This window comes from Oryza brachyantha, chromosome 2 (assembly GCF_000231095.2).
Source record: "Oryza brachyantha chromosome 2, ObraRS2, whole genome shotgun sequence".
NCBI lineage: Eukaryota > Viridiplantae > Streptophyta > Magnoliopsida > Poales > Poaceae > Oryza > Oryza brachyantha.
Genome location: NC_023164.2, coordinates 1,703,031 through 1,723,113, shown reverse-complemented (window position 1 = coordinate 1,723,113; position 20,083 = coordinate 1,703,031). Strand labels below are relative to the sequence as shown.

The 20,083-nt window shown below is 38.0% G+C and overlaps 3 protein-coding genes across 3 annotated transcripts; 1 reads left to right on the top strand and 2 right to left on the bottom strand.

Moving 5' to 3' along the window:
- The first annotated feature begins 5,091 nt into the window (after positions 1-5,091).
- LOC102708404 (auxin-induced protein 15A-like) lies at positions 5,092-6,089 on the top strand. Its single transcript, XM_015833682.1, has one exon. The coding sequence runs from the start codon at positions 5,097-5,099 to the stop codon at positions 5,481-5,483; it is 387 nt and encodes a 128-aa protein (XP_015689168.1). The 5' UTR covers positions 5,092-5,096; the 3' UTR covers positions 5,484-6,089.
- A 66-nt stretch (positions 6,090-6,155) lies between these two features.
- LOC121053440 (auxin-induced protein 15A-like) lies at positions 6,156-8,647 on the bottom strand. The gene is made up of 2 exons (XM_040520338.1): positions 8,082-8,647; positions 6,156-6,164 (listed from the first exon to the last, which is right to left on the bottom strand). The coding sequence occupies exons 1-2, from the start codon at positions 8,382-8,384 to the stop codon at positions 6,156-6,158; spliced, it is 312 nt and encodes a 103-aa protein (XP_040376272.1). The 5' UTR covers positions 8,385-8,647.
- Positions 8,648-12,199: 3,552 nt separating this feature from the next.
- LOC102704216 (protein SEMI-ROLLED LEAF 2-like) lies at positions 12,200-19,057 on the bottom strand. Its single transcript, XM_006648239.3, has 19 exons — positions 18,769-19,057; positions 18,400-18,474; positions 18,123-18,238; positions 17,828-17,942; positions 17,603-17,731; positions 17,018-17,065; positions 16,627-16,823; positions 16,352-16,548; positions 15,974-16,260; positions 15,672-15,821; positions 15,119-15,580; positions 14,869-15,018; positions 14,504-14,579; positions 14,216-14,343; positions 13,770-13,961; positions 13,518-13,649; positions 13,320-13,442; positions 12,892-13,110; positions 12,200-12,722 (listed from the first exon to the last, which is right to left on the bottom strand). Exons 1-19 carry the CDS (start codon positions 18,931-18,933, stop codon positions 12,564-12,566), a joined length of 3,120 nt encoding a protein of 1,039 aa, XP_006648302.1. The 5' UTR covers positions 18,934-19,057; the 3' UTR covers positions 12,200-12,563.
- Positions 19,058-20,083: the final 1,026 nt, after the last annotated feature.

The window sequence follows — 20,083 nt, the reverse complement described above, 5'->3', positions numbered from 1 at the left end:
ATGGTACTTCAGGACCTTAATCTTTTGAGTTAGCTCATGTCTATAATATTCATATTCCTTGAGCAGGCAGTGCATATAGCATAGGATCATCTGCACTATAAATGTAGTTACAGTGAATAATGCTTAAAACAGGTTGCTGCAGATAAAAGTATGGCAGTGTTTGGCTGTTAACAAACACATACTGTTCACCCCATTAACAAAAATTAGATTGGAACTAAAATCAAAGTATAGTCTCTAGTGCATATTTTTTTGCTCTTTGTTGATTATGACAGTCCAAAAGAAACATTTTTGTCACTATTGTCCATGTGCTTAACTTCAAGAAAATCATACTGAAATTTGCCTGCCTCAAATCCTTGACCAATGCAATATTATCTTTTATGATACTTAGTCGCTAAACTTCAATAAATGCCATACTAGATAAGTTTGGGAAACACAAAGGATCTTGAAAATAAAATGAACTCTTTGAAGGTGGAGTTTATTTTATTCTGCTTCATTGTAAACTTTAATCTCTTTGGCAGCCCAAGGCCCGACAGGCTCTTACCTCTCCCAGCCGCCCCATTTCCTCCTCTTCTCTTCCCTCTGGCCCAATATACTTTCAGCCCGACCCGTCCAGCCCATCTCGATGCCTGGCCCACAAAGCCCATCCAACGGCCCATAGTTAGTTAGTTGAAAAGAAAAGAAAAGAAAAAACAAAGCCCAGCCATCGTCGCCGGCGGGAAGCCAAGCGCGGAGAGCCGGCCTGAGCTAGAAAGAAAGTTTTACGTTATAAAAGGGGAGAGTAAATAATATATTTCGCATATATATTTTATATACAAAGCTTCTTATTTGACCTTTCTAAGATTTTTTTTATTTTTTAGTGGTTTATTCAATAGTTTATATTCTTAAATAGCTATCATAAAAATTTTAAATACTCAATGTTACTGGTGGATTTAAATTAGCAGGCAAGAGAAAAAACAAAATCACTTGGTCTTTGTTGTTCATATACTTACTCATGCTTAAATTTGTCTGACTCAAATCCTTGTTCAATGTAATCTTTTTTTAAGACAGTTAACCACCATCGTCCGTGCATATCACTAAGTGTGTGTATCATCACCGTGATGATTCAGTTCATCTTTTCACCTAATCGGTGTCAGCACGGTATATATAGTAACTACATGTAATATTCTACAAGTTGAATTATTTTATATATGATGTCGGACTTGCGATCAGACACCAATGTGTAACTGAAAGAATTGTATCGAAGGCACAGCAGCAGGACCAAAAAAAAAAAATGCATAGATGAAGATTAATATTCATTTACAAAGTGATGTCTTGATCATGCTAATCATTGCATGTATGCTTCTTGTTCGACCTTAAAGTTTCTAATCTGAAGGTCCTGGATCCTGATTGGTGGTTGCATAGATTTGGTAGGTCTCACCGCAGAAAGCGATCGTAGAGTACCCCTTTCATATCATTGAAAGTAAGTAGAGAACTTTTTCATGTATCTGACAGCTGAGCTACCCAAACATTGTTGTTTCAAATTTCATGTACACATTTATGTTTCTGACAAAACAACACAGACCTTAATTAGAAGGGTCTCCTTGAATAGTATACATAATTATCATATTAGTGGGCATTATTTCAGTAACAGTTAAATCCGTAGTTACTATAGCTGAGTTTGTTCCACCTAATTAACCGTAGATTTTTTTATCGGTTTTTATGTGCACGTTTATTGAAATATTAAACAGTGAGTTTCTTTTGCAAAATGTTTTTATACAAAAGTTCACTATCTTATCTTTCTAAATTAGATTTTTAACTTTATAGTAGGTAATTTTATTATTATTTATACTATTAAATAGCTAAAAAATCAAATAATCTTTCATCAAGAACGCAACCTACGTTGAAAAATGATTGTGACAGGTATAGTTATCATCTGTTACAGGAATTTAGAATGCTTATTTACTGGTGTTCATCTTGAAGTATACCGGTCATTATCTCTATGAATATGGAGATTAAAATAGCATACATGTGCATTCCATGACAAGCCTGAATGGTACGAGGCACTTTGTGTCAGCTAGCTGTTCCCATGGCATTTTGTGCAAGCATTTGTGTTCTTTGAACAATTTTATCACCTTGATACAATTAATTGAGTTCAATAAAACTTCCATTATCTTTAAAAAGTATGATCTTCAGTGTTATGCACTTCATATCCGCTTTGGTTGACCGTGTATCCTCTGTCATGTGAGTTAATGACACGGTCATAATAGTAGAGCGATATGAACCTACTTTGGTATTCTCAGATGCTTTATTTCAGTTCCCATGACCCATTCTCATATCTAAGAGATTTTTTTTAAAAAAATATAATCATTTTAATAAATAATTTTATTACTAAACCTTATAGGTAAATATTTTTACTATCTAAATCTTTTGGCCACACCATCCTGTTTACCGGCTATTACGCTAAATAGTTGACGTGACAACGCTTCCTGCTATCCTAGTGGTGGTGGTGTGGCAAACCTGTCACATCAGCCATCTTGTGTGACAATTATTTTTATCACGCCAGGAGGGGTGACTTAGCCAAAAAAAAAGGATTTAGATGGTGAAAATATTTGTGTGAGAGGTTTAGTAATAAAATTATTCATTAAAAGGTTTAAAAAAATAAAAGAATTCCTCAGATTCACTATGTCAGAACAAGGGGAGCAAAAGTTTCTTCAGTTATCATTTGATGCAACAACCTTTGGTCTTGTTTCGCAACAGATGCAGAAGGTTTTGCTTTGTTTACGATGACTCCTGCATCCTGATAGTATCTCTATTTTGTTTAAGACGTGGTGATCAGTGAACCAGACATTGCTTTAGAGGTTGTTTAGATGGAGCTAAACTTTTTAGTCTCATGTCATATCGAATGTTTGGACACTAATTTAAAGTATTAAACATAGACTAATAAAAAAACTAATTTCATAAATGATTGGTAATCCGCGAGATGAATTTTTTAAACCTAATTAATCCATAATTAGAGCATATTTACTGTAGCATCACATAAGCTAATTATGGATTAATTAGGCCCAATTGATTCGTCTCGTGAATTAGTCCAAGATTATAGATCTATTTTATTAATAGTCTGCGTTTACTATTTATAATAAATGTTCAAACATTCGATGGGACAAACGGCTAAAGTTTAGCCCCTTGTCCCAAACACCACCACCTTAGTTCAGAATTCAGATGAATGTACGGTATATTAGCAGTTGGTGTCCTGTCTTGTACCTGATACCCAAATGAAACCCTGGTGTCTCAATCTATACAGGCCAAAAACATCTCATCTTATTGCTTCTGGTTATACTTATAAGCTAAAATTTAGAAATTTTTAGCATTAAATTTAGAGTTGATTTGGGATATATTTTTTATTGTAGCTTATTTTTTAGTCTTTACTTCTAAATCACTAAAAACACGTATATAAATGTTTTATTAATAAATTATTTTCGTTTACAAATATACCATAAGATCACCCCCTAAGCTACACGAAGGTGTCAGAAGAATATTAATCAGAGGTTTAAAAGTAATCTCCCTTGGCTATGCTTTTACTTCCTGGAAGCGTGTCTATTTCCAAGAGAGAAGTTGATGATGAAGAGCCTAACTAAGAATGAGAAATCAGAAATATGACTGTTTGATTATTGATATTGACCCAATAACCCCCAAATTAATTTGAAGATACAGAAGATTAATAAATGAAAATAAGCAGAAAAGTGCATAATTGCCAATGATTACTTGATTAGCAGTACTTCAGCAGTATAAATAAAACTGAGACAGAGACATTCTAAAATACTAACCAACCTTCTGTTTCAGAGTCAGGCACTGAAAATTTCGAGAGTAGTTTGTGATGCTACCTAAAGCTAGGACTGGAGGAGTCCTTTTCCAATCCATGAACTGTCCTTTGGCTCTCAGAGTAAGTTAAATAATATAGCTAACTATTAGCTTCAATTCATCTATAGTCAATCTAATAATCTATTTATATAATAGTTACCTACGAAACATATACTACTATGTCTCACCTGTCATACACATTGCGTCTTAGAGTCTGTACTATAGCTGGCTACAAATATGTAACTCACTGCTCTTCTCTCTACTCTATTATCTCATTAAAATATGTTTACAACCAGTTTATAGCATGGTATTGCACTTGCTCTCAGCAATGATGAGAGTGAGGCAAATCATGCATGGTAGTTGTTTCTGATAAACAGGCTAGAGTAGGTGTTGATTGCATCTCTTGGCCCTTTGCTCATCATTAGCAGGGTGAGGGAATCTTTCATCAGTTGGATCACACTTGCATTCTACAGGAGGCAGTCAGCTTTTGACATCATATTGAAAGAACAACTTCATCAAAAGAAAAATTATAATAATCCAATGACCGTGTACAAAACGTCAGGAATCTTTCACCAATTTCACACTTGACTTATTCTTTCTTTTCCTTGAAATAAATGTACCTTATTATGTCAATTTATTCTGTTAGATAATTATGTCAGTCTAATGAAGTTGAAGGAAGTAAAGTTCAGTTGATTTAACTGCAGAATGAAGCAATCCCAGCTTCAATATGCCCTATATGTGTCAACTATTCAGTATAAGTTATGTCATTACAAAGAAACAACTCTCAGAAACTAGCAGAGCTTGTTTCCCTTTGCTTTAGTTTACTTACTACCTCCGTTTCATAATATAAGATGTTTGATTTTTTAATTGCAATGTTTGACCATTCGTCTTATTTAAAAATTTAGTATAAATATAAAAATAACAATTCATGCTTAAAGTTTTTTTTTGATAATAAAGCAAGTCACAATTAAAATAAATAATATTTTTATAATTTTTAAATAAGACAAATAATCAAACATTGCAAGTAAAAAAGTCAAATATCTTACATTATGAAACGAAGGAAGTATTATGTTAAGAACATCAGCATTAGGAATAGAGATCTCAAACATTAAGAAAAGGATCATATCAAGCCATTGATTAGTAAATCCAAACTAACCTAAGCAACAAGCTTAGCTGCAACTAAGCACTAACCCAACATCCTATATAATCTGATCGAGAAACACAGAAGCTATCCTCCTCACCTCACATCACTAATAACAATGGGAGAGCAGCAAGGAGGCGGCAGCAACAAGATCAGGGACATCGTGAGGCTGCGCCAGCTTCTCAAGAAGTGGAAGAGGCTCGCGCTGGCGCCCAAGAACGCCGGCGGCGCGGTGCCGCCGAGAGGGTTCTTCGCGGTGTGCGTCGGGGAGGAGATGAGGAGGTTCGTCATCCCCACGGGGTGCCTGGGCCACTGGGCGTTCGGGCAGCTGCTCAGCAGGGCGGAGGAGGAGTTCGGGTTCCAGCACGAGGGGGCCCTCAGGATTCCGTGCGACGTGGAGGTGTTCCAGGGCATCCTGAGGCTGGCTGGCACTGGCACTGGCAGGAAGGAGGTGAAGGCACTGTGCCACTGTTCTTCAGAGCATCAGATCCTCCTGTGCAGATGATGGGTTACTGCGATTTGTTTCGGTCCAACAAAAAGTACTTTGAGGTATCGTGTCTCGCGATACCAAATTATTTCTGATCGTTGGATCTAACGGTGCATATTCTACTCACCTAGATGAGATTCAATGATAAAAAATAATTTGGTGCCACAAGGCACCGGTATCTCGAGGTATTTTTGTTGGACTGGTTGTCAGGTTCTTTCTTACTATTGGCCAGTTGTCAGGTTCAGTTTCTTGCTGTTTTTTCATGGTTCTTGGTCTTCTAAAGAGAAGAGGAGAGGAGGGAAGAGTTTGCAGTTGATGGCCTTGGTAATTTGTACAAGAGGATGGAGTTATGGATTCACATTCTTTTTAGAGGGAAAAATAAAAAGAAGGATTCTTCTCATCAAGTGTTTTTTAGGTAAACTTGTTCTTTGTTGATAATTCTTTCCCCAGCTTGTTCGATCGTTGTTGTTCACTTTTGTTTTGTATGTGTTCTGAAGTTGAACAGTGGTCATTGTGCTATTTGAACTCGGGGTATACTCAGTGTCTCAGGGAAGTAAAAGATTAATAATTGTAATTTTCTTCTCTATATATGTGATTGCAACATGATGACAACTCATCTCTGAATCCTCAAGTATGTGTTCAGATGTAGTCAACTCTCAATGGTCCAATCCTCTCTAACAACACAATCATTCAATAGATCTGCAAGAATTATGGGAAAGTCAATCCTCAACTTAGTGCCTTTTTCTAAAATAAAATTGCTTCTTGATACATGCTTTCTCTGATCTCCCTAATCTCTGTTCTTTAAGTTAACCTAATATTCTCTCCCTTGTTGAATCACTTCTTGACACATGTACTAAGTCTACTAGCACCTTCGATTAATCCTCATTTCCAGTGTACTAAGGAATGCCATGACATGTAATTTAATCCCAAATTATATTACTCAGACATAACGAGAGTTTCTGAGAAGAAAAATGCCGTACAGTTACACATGGAAGGAAAGCTTAGGAATAATACGTTGGCATAAAATATTTTGCACATGTATTCTGACAGATGCAAAATCATGTTAGTTCTCAATTTTTTTCAAAAACATCGCATTAAATTTTTAGACACCTAAATAAAGCATTAAGCATAGATGAACTAAAAAACTAATTGCACAGTTATGAAAAAAATCTCGAGACATGTCTTTTGAGCCTAATTAGTCTATAATTAAACATAAGTGCTACAGTAACCAACATGTACTAATGACGGATATTAGGCTCAAAAGATTCGTCTCGCGGTTTCCAGGCTAGCCGTGAAATTCATTTTTTCATTCATGTCCGAAAACTCCTTTCAACATCTGGTCAAACGTTCGATGTGATGTTTTTGCCAAAAAATTTTGGCAACTAAACACCACATTAGTTTGATGCAAAGAGATCTACCTTGTAATTCCCCTCTTGTCATGTTTCAAGATGAAACCGCATTGGAAGAATCACAATGTTAAAGTTAATCACTGTTCCCTATGCATCAGTGGGATACTTGTGCCACCTGTTTCAGTTGTGCCAGCTGCAAGTATACAGATCTTGCTGCAAACAGAAGGAATGGTAGGTCCTCTGATGTTCTGTTTTCTGAAGAAATGTGGACATGATTCAGAATAGATTGAGGTGCCATCTGTACAGAGCTAGACACAGCTTCTATGGCTCGTACTACCTCCGTCCCATCCAACGTTTTGACCATTTGTCTTATTTAAAAAACCTTAAAAAATTAGTTATGTATAAAGTACTATTCATGTTATTCATGTTTTATCATCTAGTAAGAATAAAAATATTAATCACAAAAAAATTTCAAATAAAACGAAGAGTCAAAATATTGTATCAAAAAACTAAAAAATAATCTTATTTCGGGACGGATGTAGTAGAACCTAACCCGAAGATCAGCAGGCTGGAAGTAGATGCTGTTCTTCTCTCAGTTGACAGATAGGGAAGAGAGAGATAGAGAGAGATTATTAAATGAAAATTGTAAGACTTGGCTGGAAGTGTGATCATCCAGTCACATGCATGCTTCATTCTAGGATGATCATCACTTCAGATGACCCCACGCATACTAATTATTATGAATTCAGTAAATAATTGCTCATATGCATCGACCTGAGATTTGCTGCAAGCCTGCAAGCAAGCTCAGCACAACTGCACAGCACCTTCATGGATGGAGCAGAGCATTAGTCCTCCATTTGTAATCAATCATGAGAAGTTTATGATCAAATTAAAAGCTGCTGGTTAACCAGAGGGATTAGACCAAGATCGATGCAATTTTCTCACCTTCAGTGTCAGTCTCAGAGTCTTTGAAGAAATCACCAGTAATTCTTCATAGTGTCTATCAATCCATCTACTGTTTCTTGATGATTCATCACACATGTATGAACAATGGAGATTTCGATCATTCAATAGACCATCAAACATGCTAGCTTGTACATGTAAAATAGAATCAACCAAATGATTTCTTTTCTTTCTGAATTTTTTCTGCTTCTATATCTGCATGCAGTAGCTACAATGATCTGGCCTTGACGATCACGCCGGCGCCGCCGCTCCTCCTGCCGCCGCCGCCGCCGGTCGGCCGCCGGCGGTGGCGTGCGGCGGTGGCCTCGAGCGCGGCGACGGTGGCCTCGAAGTCCTCCTCGCGGCACGGGAGGCGGAGGCCGCCGGCCTGGGCGAAGCCGAACTCCTCCGCCGCGCGCTCCATCAGCTCCCGGAACGCCGGCTGGCCGAGGTAGCTCGTCGGCACCACGAACCGCCTCGCCTCCGCGCCGACGTACACCGCGAAGTAGCCCCTGGGCACCGCCCCCTCCTCGCCGCCGCCGCCGCCGCCGACGAGCAGCGCCGCCCGCACGCCCTCCTCCCTCCCCGCCTTCCTCCTCGGCGCCCGGAAGTATCCCATCATCATCATCCAACCCAAGCTCAAATCTTTCTTGCAAGAAAACCCGGCCAAGACCAAACCTTTCTTGCCAAGATCAAATCTTGCTTCCAAAGAAACAAAAGCTCGATATGATCTAGATGGATATGATGAAAGAATCGATCGAGCAATGGGGGATTCTTATACTAGTACGGCGATCGAAGCATTCGAGCTGCACTGCAGGTTATTAATTTGGTTCAGTTTGGTTGGGTTGGGCAGGAGATAATCGCATCCCAACCAAAGCTGTAGCCTTTGCAGCAAGTGTGCCGTTTTTAATTGCAAACACGTTTGTGTTGTTTTTAATTGCAAACACGTTTGTGTTGTTCCACCACGTCCCATGGTAGAGGTGCCTCGATGACAGGTGGGCCCGGTTTGGTTGAGGCAGTTGGTGGGGCCCTGTTGTCAGTGGCTGTTGGTAGGAATATGCATGGGGGAAGTAGTGTTGTGGGTGTGTGTGATCTTCACTAATTTAAGCTGGAGATATGGAGCTATGTGGAGTACTAGTATAATGATTTGGTTTGGGTCTGTTTTTTCTTAAAAAATATTTTTTAAATTTTGATGAGGAATTAAGGAGTCAATTAGCTGTAGTAGTACGTAGTTAGCTGTTGTTGTTCCAGGATATTTGTTGGTTTAGTAACCGGCTTTTCTGCAAAAAAGCATGGGCCATGCTATAAATAATTTGGCATGTTAAAAAATCACCTGCTAATTAAGATTGGCACCGTCATTTATAGTTCTATATGCAAGTATATCAGTGAAACTACTTTAACGTAATATTCTTTTTTGCAGGTATGTGCTGTAATGCATGTAGCTATGGCAAACAAGAAAACCGAACTCTACCTGAACTTTCGCAATTACCACATTCATAGTATAAAATGGGTTCATCAAATCACATTCACTTGTGTAAATATTGTTTTTACTAATAAAATAATTCATTCCAATTGTTTTGAAAAAGTTATTGTTATAAAGTAATTTGGAGTTCAAAACAACTGTAAAATAAAAAAATTAACGAAAAGCAAGAGAAACTATTTGGAACACGATAGAGATAACGGTCTATTGCTAAAATAAAAACAAGAAATAGATTTGCAGTTCAATTCTTTATCCGAAATCTATATACAATCATTATCCTCCTAAAACCTTTGCTGCAGGAACCTGAGGTCCAAGATACCGTCCTTTCGCTTTTGCTTATATTTATAAGTCAAAATTTTAATTTTTAACTTTAAATTTAAAGTTGATCATGTGGTTTTTTTAAGTAGTTTATTTTTTAGTCTTGACTTTTTTTATCTCTAAGAATAAATATATAAATATTTTATTCATAAATTATTTTTCATTTACAAATATATCGTTTGCTTTTTTTTCCCAGTCACCCTCGAAATTAGTAGAGAGAATACACAATCGTTCAAGTTCTGAATTTGAACTCAAAGTCACGAAACAGTCACTCGTATAATCTGATGAAAACTACAAGGAAAAAAGAATCGTGCCAGACCTGGGGTGATTGTTCGGGTATTCCACGAAAAAAACGAAACGATATATATGCAATGAAAAATAATTTATGAAAAAAAATCTTAGTGATCTAAAACCAAGGCTGTAAAATAAATTTCGATAAAAATACCTTAGTCAACTCCAAATTTAAGATTGAAGCTTCAAATTTCGGTTTATATAAGCATAAGCGTAAAAATAAGGTGTTAATTAATTTAGTTTATCGGAAGAAAGAATGGACCCTACACAGAAGAGAGAGAGGATCAGATATACTATATAGTAGTCCAAGAGAGAATTCTAAGGCCATGTTTAGATTGTAAAAAGATTTTGCAAAAACATCACGTCAAAACTTTAAACACATATTTAAAGTATTAAACATAGTCTAATTATAAAATAAATTTCAGATTCCGCCTAGAAACCGTGAGACAAATCTTTTGAGCCTAATTAATCTGTCATTAGCGCATGTTGGTTACTGTAGTACTTATGGCTAATCACGTACTAATTAGTCTCAAAAGATTCGTCTCACGATTTCTCACATAAATATGCAATTAGTTTTTCGTTTTGTCTACGTTTAATACTCTATTTAGATGTTCAAAGATTTGATGTGATGTTTTTGGGTGAAATTTTTTGAAAACTAAATAGCCCCTGAGATATCATAGAAAACATAAAATTTATCGGTGCTAGCTGTGAGTTGTCAACGACGTTGATGACAGAGTGTCCGGAAGAGGGCGAAATGGTACGAAAATAACAAAAAATATTTGTTTTTTTGTGCTTGGACAGAAGAGGCCAGGTACGTACGAACGCGTCGCACGATGTACGGATGGCACTAGGAGGAGGATTGGTGGCCGCCCACTCTCTTGTTTCTTAATCCTGATTAATAATTGTTTTATTTTTTATGTTTTTTAAACATGGTCTGACTAATGCGTTAACCTTATATAATCGTACTTTGTCTATGAAGCTTCAGTTGGAGATCGTCATCATCTAGCTCTTCGCCGAAAGTGATCTTTAACTTATTGCATTAACCGATGTAATTATCTAAAATTAATAAAGCTTTTTTTATCTAAAAAATATCTTGAAAACCGAACTTCAGAGGCTAACATTAGCTTGCATACAAGTACTCGGAGTCTAAATCCTCTGTAGTACTGTTTAATGACGTATGGTCCTCATGTGCTATTAATCTCACATGTTAGTGAGTAATACTGTAGAAGTATTAATACAAATGATCTTATTTAAGGATTTTCTTTCGTCCACGTCTTTTCATTTTCATTTTTGTTTATGCCTACCGACCAATATTTAAGTTTTCAACATTAAATTTGGATTAAATTTGGAGCAGATTTTAAAGTTTTTTCTCATAGTTTATTTTTCAATGACTTTTCCATCACTAAGGATATATTTATAAAAAATATTCACAAATTATGTTTCATTTGTAAATATGCTATTCGATTTTTTACTATCATTTTTTTTATTTTGGGAGTAAAACCCGCTCCACACCAATTCGTCAAAAACGGAGTGAAACTCGGTAAAACCAACGTCTTTCGGTCAATTTTATACGGATACCAGCCAAAACCAATCGGTTTTTATAAACCGGCCACTAATGCTTTCACGAAGACCGTGAGGTTTTGTTACTACACGAGCTGGTAAGGCGTGAAAAAATATGAACAAAGCCAAGAAAAAAAAATGTGCATGGGACGATACGGAGACTTGCTCCCTAGCTTCAATAAATTTCTATTCAAAACCCATTTTGTATTTCATGTTTATGAGCACAAAGTTGAACCCTAGTGGATAGAGTAACGCACCCAACACCTCGTCTTTTTGTTTTTGTTTATGCTTATAAATTAAAATTTAAATTTTTAGTCTTAAATTTAGAGTTTTTTAGGATTTTTTCATCAAAGGTTATTTTTCACCTTTTGCTTTTAGATATCTAAAAACACATAACATATATAATTTTTTATTCATAAACTATTGTTTATTTGAAAATATGCTATTCGGTTTCAATACTTTACATCACACCACCAATGCTTCTCCTCCAAGAACATCTACAAGAGCATGGTTAAAATTTATATCTTTAAATCTCAATTTAGCTATCCTGTGAAATATTATATCTTTAAATTGATGTACACTTCAAGGCTCTTATCCTTACTTTGTAAATCCTAAGGCTAGTTCCCATTATTCAAAATTTAGAAACTTCAACACCTTCAACAAACTCTTCATATCCGCTCTCTAAATTTCTCTAAAACATATAAGCTTATCCCTATGACGCCATATTTGGTCATCGAAGTAACGAGTTTAGCCATTCAGATGACATGTCAAAGTTATATGAATGGTCTCTTAAAAATTATTTTTCAATATAATTACTAAAATTTAATATAGAGTGTCATTTAATCATTCTCTTGGAGATGCTCCAGCTAGCTACTTTGCAGTTTGACAATGCAATCGCCCCTTAAATGGAAGCGTGCGTTTCCTCCGCCGTTGCAAGATCAAATGCAGGTGTGAAATGTGATGTATGTCGTGCATTCAGGTGGTTACCAACCGTTGGATCGGATCATCAAAAGAGAAAATTTGCATCTTGCAATTAAGAGGAAGCTCTACGCATACAATGGATTACAGAATATGTTGTTAAGAGGAAGCTCTACTCATACATACAATTAATTAGTCGCCGGGGTTTAATTCGTGGCTGCCTGCATTGGATTTATAGCATCAACAGCCAGCAGCCTTGAGGAAGGTGTCATAAGGGGTTGATGCTGGCAGCTTCAAGAATTGCTGATGGAATTCATCACCGGCCGCTGCCATTGCCTCACCACCAGCAACATATTTGGGGTAGCCATCAAGGTTTTGCTGGAGAAAAGGGTTTGTATTCTGCAGTGCAGCAATACAAAATGATTAATAGTTAATTGGTAAAACTGATCTATATGTGATGCATCGCATTCATGATAGTTATTAGTTTTGTTTCCCCCCCGGTTACTGATGCATTGGGCAAAGGAAAGAAGATGGTATTAGCAAGCAAATTGTTCTTTATCTCAGGCACCTGATCGTCAGAGGAGATATTGGCTGCTTCCATGTTGTTAACCTGATCGATATTCAGGGAAGGCGCTTGGTTTTTGTGTTTGAAGCTCAGGAGCACAGACATCTTTTGCTGTTTCTCCATCGAAAGAACCTCACATTGGTTAGTCATCTCCTTGAATGGGATGTCAGGGGCCGTTGACACTGAACATCTTCCAGTCTGAGCTGATGTATCAATGACAACCTGTAAAATGCATACATGTATAAGTTGATCATGTCAGACATGTTTTCCTTTGTTTTTGGTTATCTACTTCAGAGAGTATTTTCGAGTTCTGACTATGATTTTAGCTGAAAGCACTGTAGTCTACACTCATGCTAAATCCAGTTAGGTAGATATATACGTAGGAGAGAAAGGGAGGAGAGCAATAGATTTTGGGAACAAGAGGAACATACTGTTTCTAGAAGCTCATCAATACCCAGAAGATTTCCTGTGGGAACAGATGCTGTAGTAGGTGTAGTACTTTCATAGACTTCCCCAAAGCTATCGTTGTCATTTGCCATATTGATAAGCACAGCCTGCTCATTTCCTAGTGGTCAGAATGGAAAAAAGAAAACAACGGGAGAAAAACATAATACGTGGGATCCAGATACCTCTTGATTGCAAGAATCCTCATCAGATCCTGGACTTCCGAAAGGTAATTCAAAAAAGGGAGCACTTGTTGGACACATGTCATCAGGGGAGAAGTCACTTAGCAGTTGAGTCTTTATACTTTGTAACTCTGGCTGCACAAGTTGGAAACAATTATCAGTAAAATTTGCAGAGTTTGCTTCAAACAAATTTCTACTCTGAAGCAAGATTGAAACAATACTATAGATTCTTCAGAAGAAAATATGGAACTTTACATCTGTTAAATCTGTTATGTTGTTCATGACTGTAGAGGCCATGAATTCTCTGGAATGACTCCGAGTTAGTTCAACAGCTGAAAGAGATTTCAGTGCATTATCATCATCTTCTGGTGATCCATAGGTTTCTTCTGAGCAGTTCTCCACAGCCTTAAGTTTGGTGTCATGAACTAAATGAAGGAATGGATCCACCTGCCAAGAAAACAATACATATAGTTTAGCTATTAAGATTGCATGGTAAATAACGGGGGCATACATCAATGCAACAAACATACTTCGAAAGACAATATGGAAAGATTTGTATATGGTTGATGATACAATCCATGTAGGCATTACCAAATGCCTCCTTCAAAATTGTCCAGTTGTTGAAAAAGCAATATTCTGTTATACCAGGATATTTACACAAAAGAGGAGCTGAAGAGATGAGGCATTTTGATCAGACTTACTGTTCTTTCATTGAGCATTGATTTACAAATTGGGATAAGAGGTGCCACATTGAAAGCCCTTGAAGAGAACACAATCATAGATGTAGCCAGAGTAAACAAGGACCGACGGCGTGATGGTGGCAACGAATCTAAAAAAAGAGATTTAAATGGTTAGGTAATCATCAAGGAACTAACTCTGTCGTACTTTAGTAACTGCTAGATACATCCACCAGAGTTTCATCCTATGTGGGTAGACAATAACTTGTGTAGTTCACCACTGAGGCTAGTCAGTATGATTAACCCCCTCACCTGTTCCTTCGAGCGAATGCTTCATTAAGGAAAATGCCACCTGAAAACTCGGAGCAAGAGCCTCAAAGATTGATGCCTGGAAGAGCAAAAGGATAAAATATAATAAGGTGATACCATTTGCTAGAAGTGATGTCTATATTAAAACTGGGTGATGAAGCTAAGTATCAGATGTGGAAATACCATAAAAATGATGCCTGAATAGAGACTAAAAGCAATGTGGACAGGAATGAATAATGTACATTTAGAATGGTAATAAATTTCTCATATATGATCATATAATCAACTTTACAGTTTTGGGGGAAACATTGGTATCTCTGTGAAGGCTCAATTAAGAATATATGCAAGGTGGACAATACAAGAAATACCTTTGATCCCAAAAACAACAGAAGCAAACTGTAAGTATGAGCAATAGCTTCATAATTTTGAGGAGTATTTTTAGGAGAAATTGCTTGAGACCAAATAGATGACAGCAAAAGTGTGGTCTGACGACTGCTTAGTCTCAACAAAGTTGACTCCTGAAATTGTACAGAAGATAATTAAAAGGATATTCCTTTGGCTCAAATGTTACTAGCTTGTTAAATATTGAAAACAAAGACAGGTTCTACACGAGAATACCGTTTCACTACATGACTCAGCCAAGGTATTTTGGCATTCCTTAGGGGACATGGAAGATCGCAGAGACAATGAAGCAACCTTTTTCATAGATAAACTAGGAACTTTGAAGCTATGCCTTCGGCTTTGTGAGCTTGGCAGGCCCTTGAGTGTAGAAGTATCATCATCAGTAGCATGCCAAATTCTTTTCACGCTTTCATCCTGTGGGATTTCTCTGAAGGAATCTTTGTCCCTTCTCAATTTATCAAACAAAGCAGCTGAAGACGAGAAGACAGAGACAGCTCTTGAGAGAGTCCTCTTAATATCATGACTCATAAGCTGATTTGGAGAAGTTGATTTAGAAAAGGGAGAAACAGAAGATGGGACAAGGACAACAGAAAATATGCGGTGTGCAGCTACACGGGTTTCATGATCAGGGTGAACCATTGCTAAGAGTAACTGATGAAAGAGTGCTTCTGGAAATACCTGAAAAATATGCAGAGTGAGCTTCCAAACAAATACAAGTGTTGCTGGATATACAAATTTCAAATTTAATATCTGTGTTTCAACAGCATACCTTATTCCTATATGACAAATTCGGGATAGAAGCAATTATCTGGGCTGTACGATAAACAGCAGATGTAGTTGCTATAGAGACAAGAGGAGTGCGAGAGATGTTCTCTAGCATCACCGACATCATGTCAAGAACAGGTCCAGCATCGCCAACCTGTTTAATAATACCGAGAGAGTAAGTTGTACGTTCCTACCATGAAAATCCAATTACCACGCTAAGCATCTGGTTGGAATTTTGGTAGGGATAAGGACAAAGTACAGAAAGCAGAATGTCATAAAAGAAGTTCCGGTTCAAGAGAAAAGGACCTTCTTCGACAGTTGGACTATGCATTCATCAACAGTCTTCCGGAGTTTGTCGTTCCACTTTATGACCTCCAAATCTCTGCTGCCAAGAGTGACATGCAATATCTTCTTCATATGTCTAACAAGATCACTTATAGCACCTATGGTTGCGGCTGACGCTTGAGCTCTTGATTGTGCTGCAAGGGATGCTATAACCTCCACAACACTGAGTTGCATCTCTGGTTGCTTCAGTACAGACTTGTGTTCAAGATGCTTAACCAGTATCGATATCATCAAGTTAGTGTTTTGCCCTGCAGAAACCAAAGCAAAATAAATAAACACTTTCATTTGCACATCAAATATATAAAATCAGTTGCCTGAAATGGGATGCAAACAGATAACCTTGGTTTTCCACAAACATTTGCATGTCCAAAAGAACACAGAAAGCAAGTGTATTCTGGGAAGACCATGAATTATTATTATCAAAATGACGAAATAGGGACTCCAAAACACGACGGAATGTTGTTGCCTCCCTGGACAGCTTGGCCATGTTGTGCACGCAGACTCGTGACCAAAAGTTAGGATCCTTGGCATCTTCCCTGCAGCACAGGAATCGGCTAAGAAACATAGCCATGGCTACATATGAGGTAAGAGAAGGCCAAAGAAATTTATATTACACAGGTAGATGAATCTCTCCCTTATCAGTAACTATGCTCCTCCAAGAAGGTATCTTAGATATGGTGAATGTGGGAGGAGAGACGTGGTCCTCTGTTTTGACAACTTGTTCCACCCATTGACTGCCTGGAGCTTCACTGTCTATATTGTCATTTTGCATATTTTGAGGGTTATAGCTTTCCAGCACTACTTGAATAACCTAGCAGTTATAGTGAAAAGAGAGAATATAAGTTTGGAAATCAAGATGCTTCCACAAAAAAAAGAATCATATTTTCCCATCTAGACAGAAGCATATCGCCTAGAGAGATCATGAGTGGTATTACAACTGTCATAACATTTGAGCAGGCTTGCATACATACAACACTAATTCAAGAATTATTGCCATCTACTTACAGTATCAAACTCTGAGGATATGTGAGAAAGCTCGCCCATAAACCAAATCTGTCAATATTGCAAGAATCATATTTAGTGAAAGAAGTATGCAATGCTTAGATTAACAACTCTATAAACCGCAAGGAAGAGAAGGTGGATCCGAATATCAACGATGTTAGTGACAGCCGCATGATTTGTAGTGGTATACATATTAAACATTTTGATGCAACAAGGTGCTATATACTTCTAAGAAGGGTCCTAAACTCTAGCAGAATGTTTAGCAAATAGAACTACAATACTTCATCTTCTCTGTAAACAGTTATGGAAAATGGCAATATATAGTTATTATTTAACCTATGTCTCAAGATAAAGGAGATACGGGTATTACCACACTAAAACTTTGATTGAGTCTGCATTTGGCATTATCGACACTCAACAAGTTTTCCAAATTGATTTGTAGGAGTGACTCCTTAAGATTAATTTGATCAAAGTGAAATGCATGTCTGTATGACTTGTTAAAACCGGTAGGGAAATCCAATACAACCGCACCTATTATTCGTCTCATTTAGGAGGCCACATTAAACAATATCATGCAGGGAGACTTACCATAGCTGAAAGGGCTTGCAAGGCTGATGAGCGGAGCGTGTTATCCTTCTCCTCTATTTTTACTATCTGAGCTAATTCACAGATTCTTGGAACAAGTTCTTCCAAATTGAATTGATATGTGCCATCCACCTGGAATCAACTCAGAGATCAGAAGATGTTGTTTGAAACAGATATTTGAGAAAATAAAGCACCCACTGATCACTGCAGACTATACAAATGCAATACCTGAGAGACAGTAAAATCAAATAAGGTTTCACAACCTATAATCCGCAAGTCATCCCGTCTTGTTTGATCCAAAAGAGTGCTTATGATGCTCAATACGCTACTTGCCAGTAATGGCCTGCACTGAGGAAATCAGTTTTTAGATTCTTTTTTTTACAGCTATTTGAAAATAATCTACAGGTAATGGAACTTCTGTTTGAAATCCACATCTGTTTGAGCATAATATACAGGTATATAATGAGGTATATTTGGTACTGGTCAGCTCAATGTAATCTAAATGCGAATAACAAAGGCTCACATCTGGTCTTTACAGGAGACAAGTAGTTTGCGGTATATTAGCACAACTACTTTCACAAAGCCATACTGCTCATTTCTCAACTCCTTGTAGCACCTTTGCTCCAAGTAAGCTGTGATCTGCAAAGATGCAACATGCAAGAGAACAGAAGTCAACCGCCGACTACAAATTACGAAGATTCAGATAGCACAGCCATTCTCTATCAAGTGTTTGTGTAATAAAAAGGTGAACTAGAACTTGGATGAGTAGATGAAGTCCGAGTAGGAGACGATGGCAACACCTTTGGCACACGATGAGGGTTCTTAGCAACATACTCACACAGCTTCCCAATCCTTCTCACGTTCGGTTCCTCCTCCTGCAGAAAGAAAGAAGTCATCCCGTGTTTGTACAGAGCATCAGGATTCAGGCATCAGCTACTACTACCACAAGCAAAGCAATGTAAGTAGCATATATCTCATGAAAAAGTGAAAGCCTATTGAACGAAAAACAAAACAGTAAGAAATCGAAGCAATTTTAATCGTCTCCAACGCAACGCGAAATCGATCCGTTTCCGGGACGATCTCTCTCCAGGGGGGGGGGGGGGGGGGGGGGGCGGAATGGTGAGCAGATAGGGTAAGAGAAGGGGGACGGAAGGGAGAGGAATGGGGACCTGGGTGGCGGGGAAGATGTCGGCGAGGATCTTCTTGTAGCGCTTGACGGGCTGCCTGGAGCGGGCGCGGAGGCCCGGGCAGAGGTAGCAGAGGCCGCCGCACGCCGGGAGCACCTTCCTCGACACCACCCCGGACACGGCGCCGTTGATCCCCACGCTGCCCATCTCCCCGCTCCCCGACCGATTCCTTCAAGGCTGCAGGGCGCGCGCGCGCGGAGACGCCGCCGTCGCGCTGCGGGGAATGCCTCCGGCGTCCGCCGGCGACGGGGAGTGGGAGGAGGCGGTGGAATCGTGGAGGCAACCAAGCAACGGCCGGTCCGGGGTTCGCGGGAGATGCGCGCATTTGGCGAATTCCCAGAAATTGGTTGGTTTCGGTTCGGGTCAGGTGCGGTGTGGCCCCCACGACCGGCGTGCTGCGTTGGCCAACAAACACCCCACTTCCTTCCATTTTCAAACCCCCCCCCCCCCCACCTCCGAGTTTTTTTTAATTATTTTTTGAACTTCTTTTTAAAATTTTAAACCTCAATGATCTCGTAACTTATTTCCAGATCTGAGGGGCATGAATGAAAAAACGCGAGAATAGTAAGAACGTAGGAATATAATAGGATCGTATATCGAAAACATGTAATTGAAAAACATCACGTGTGGAACACACAAAACACATTGTTCTTTTTAATTAAGTATAAAATACAGTTTTATTGCTTTGATGAATGTTTAGATTACAATTATTTGAGGTCACATGTATTGATTTGTCTTAAACTTCTTGAAGAAAAGTAAACAAAAAGCTTCTAATTAATGTTCAAATTCCTATGAAATCATGGGCAAAGTAAAATTTCCTCCAAATTTTCTATGCCATTTTCCTCCGATCCAAAGGAGTGAATAGTAAGTAAACAAATCCTATAAAAATTGAATCCTTCAATTTTTTTACTCCAAAATTCCTACAATAGAGATGTAAACATTTTGACCATATCGGTCTCTAGTGTGGTATAAAAATACTGGCACATCAACTGCTCAGGGCACGATAGTATTATGGTGATGCGATAAAAATAATATTAATATCTAGGAAGAAGCTTTAGGAGGGTTTGGCTTTAAAATTTTAAAACAAAAAAGGTTGAAAAAATTATAGAAATTCTTCCCCTCCCCTCATCTAGGCTAGACCCTCCACGTGCCTTCTTTGTTTTTTCTTCCAAGTCATTGTTTTGTTTGTTTACAGCTAGTGCCAAACTGTTGAAAGTGAAATGTAGTTTATTGATTGATCACTGTACATATTTATAGACAAGTGTAGAAGTATGCATGGGCAGTTCTAGGATCGTGG

What these genes read in the sequence shown, in the direction of transcription:
- LOC121053440 (XM_040520338.1), bottom strand. Translation starts at nt 8,384, where the DNA reads ATGATGATGATGGGATACTTCCGGGCGCCGAGGAGGAAGGCGGGGAGG.
- LOC102708404 (XM_015833682.1), top strand. Translation starts at nt 5,097, where the DNA reads ATGGGAGAGCAGCAAGGAGGCGGCAGCAACAAGATCAGGGACATCGTG.
- LOC102704216 (XM_006648239.3), bottom strand. Translation starts at nt 18,933, where the DNA reads ATGGGCAGCGTGGGGATCAACGGCGCCGTGTCCGGGGTGGTGTCGAGG. An exon ending in TAGTCCAACTGTCGAAGAAG is followed by an intron (nt 15,822 to 15,973) that starts GTCCTTTTCTCT and finishes ATTATTAAACAG; the next exon opens with GTTGGCGATGCTGGACCTGT. An exon ending in CAATGCTCAATGAAAGAACA is followed by an intron (nt 13,962 to 14,215) that starts GTAAGTCTGATC and finishes TTTTCTTGGCAG; the next exon opens with GTGGATCCATTCCTTCATTT.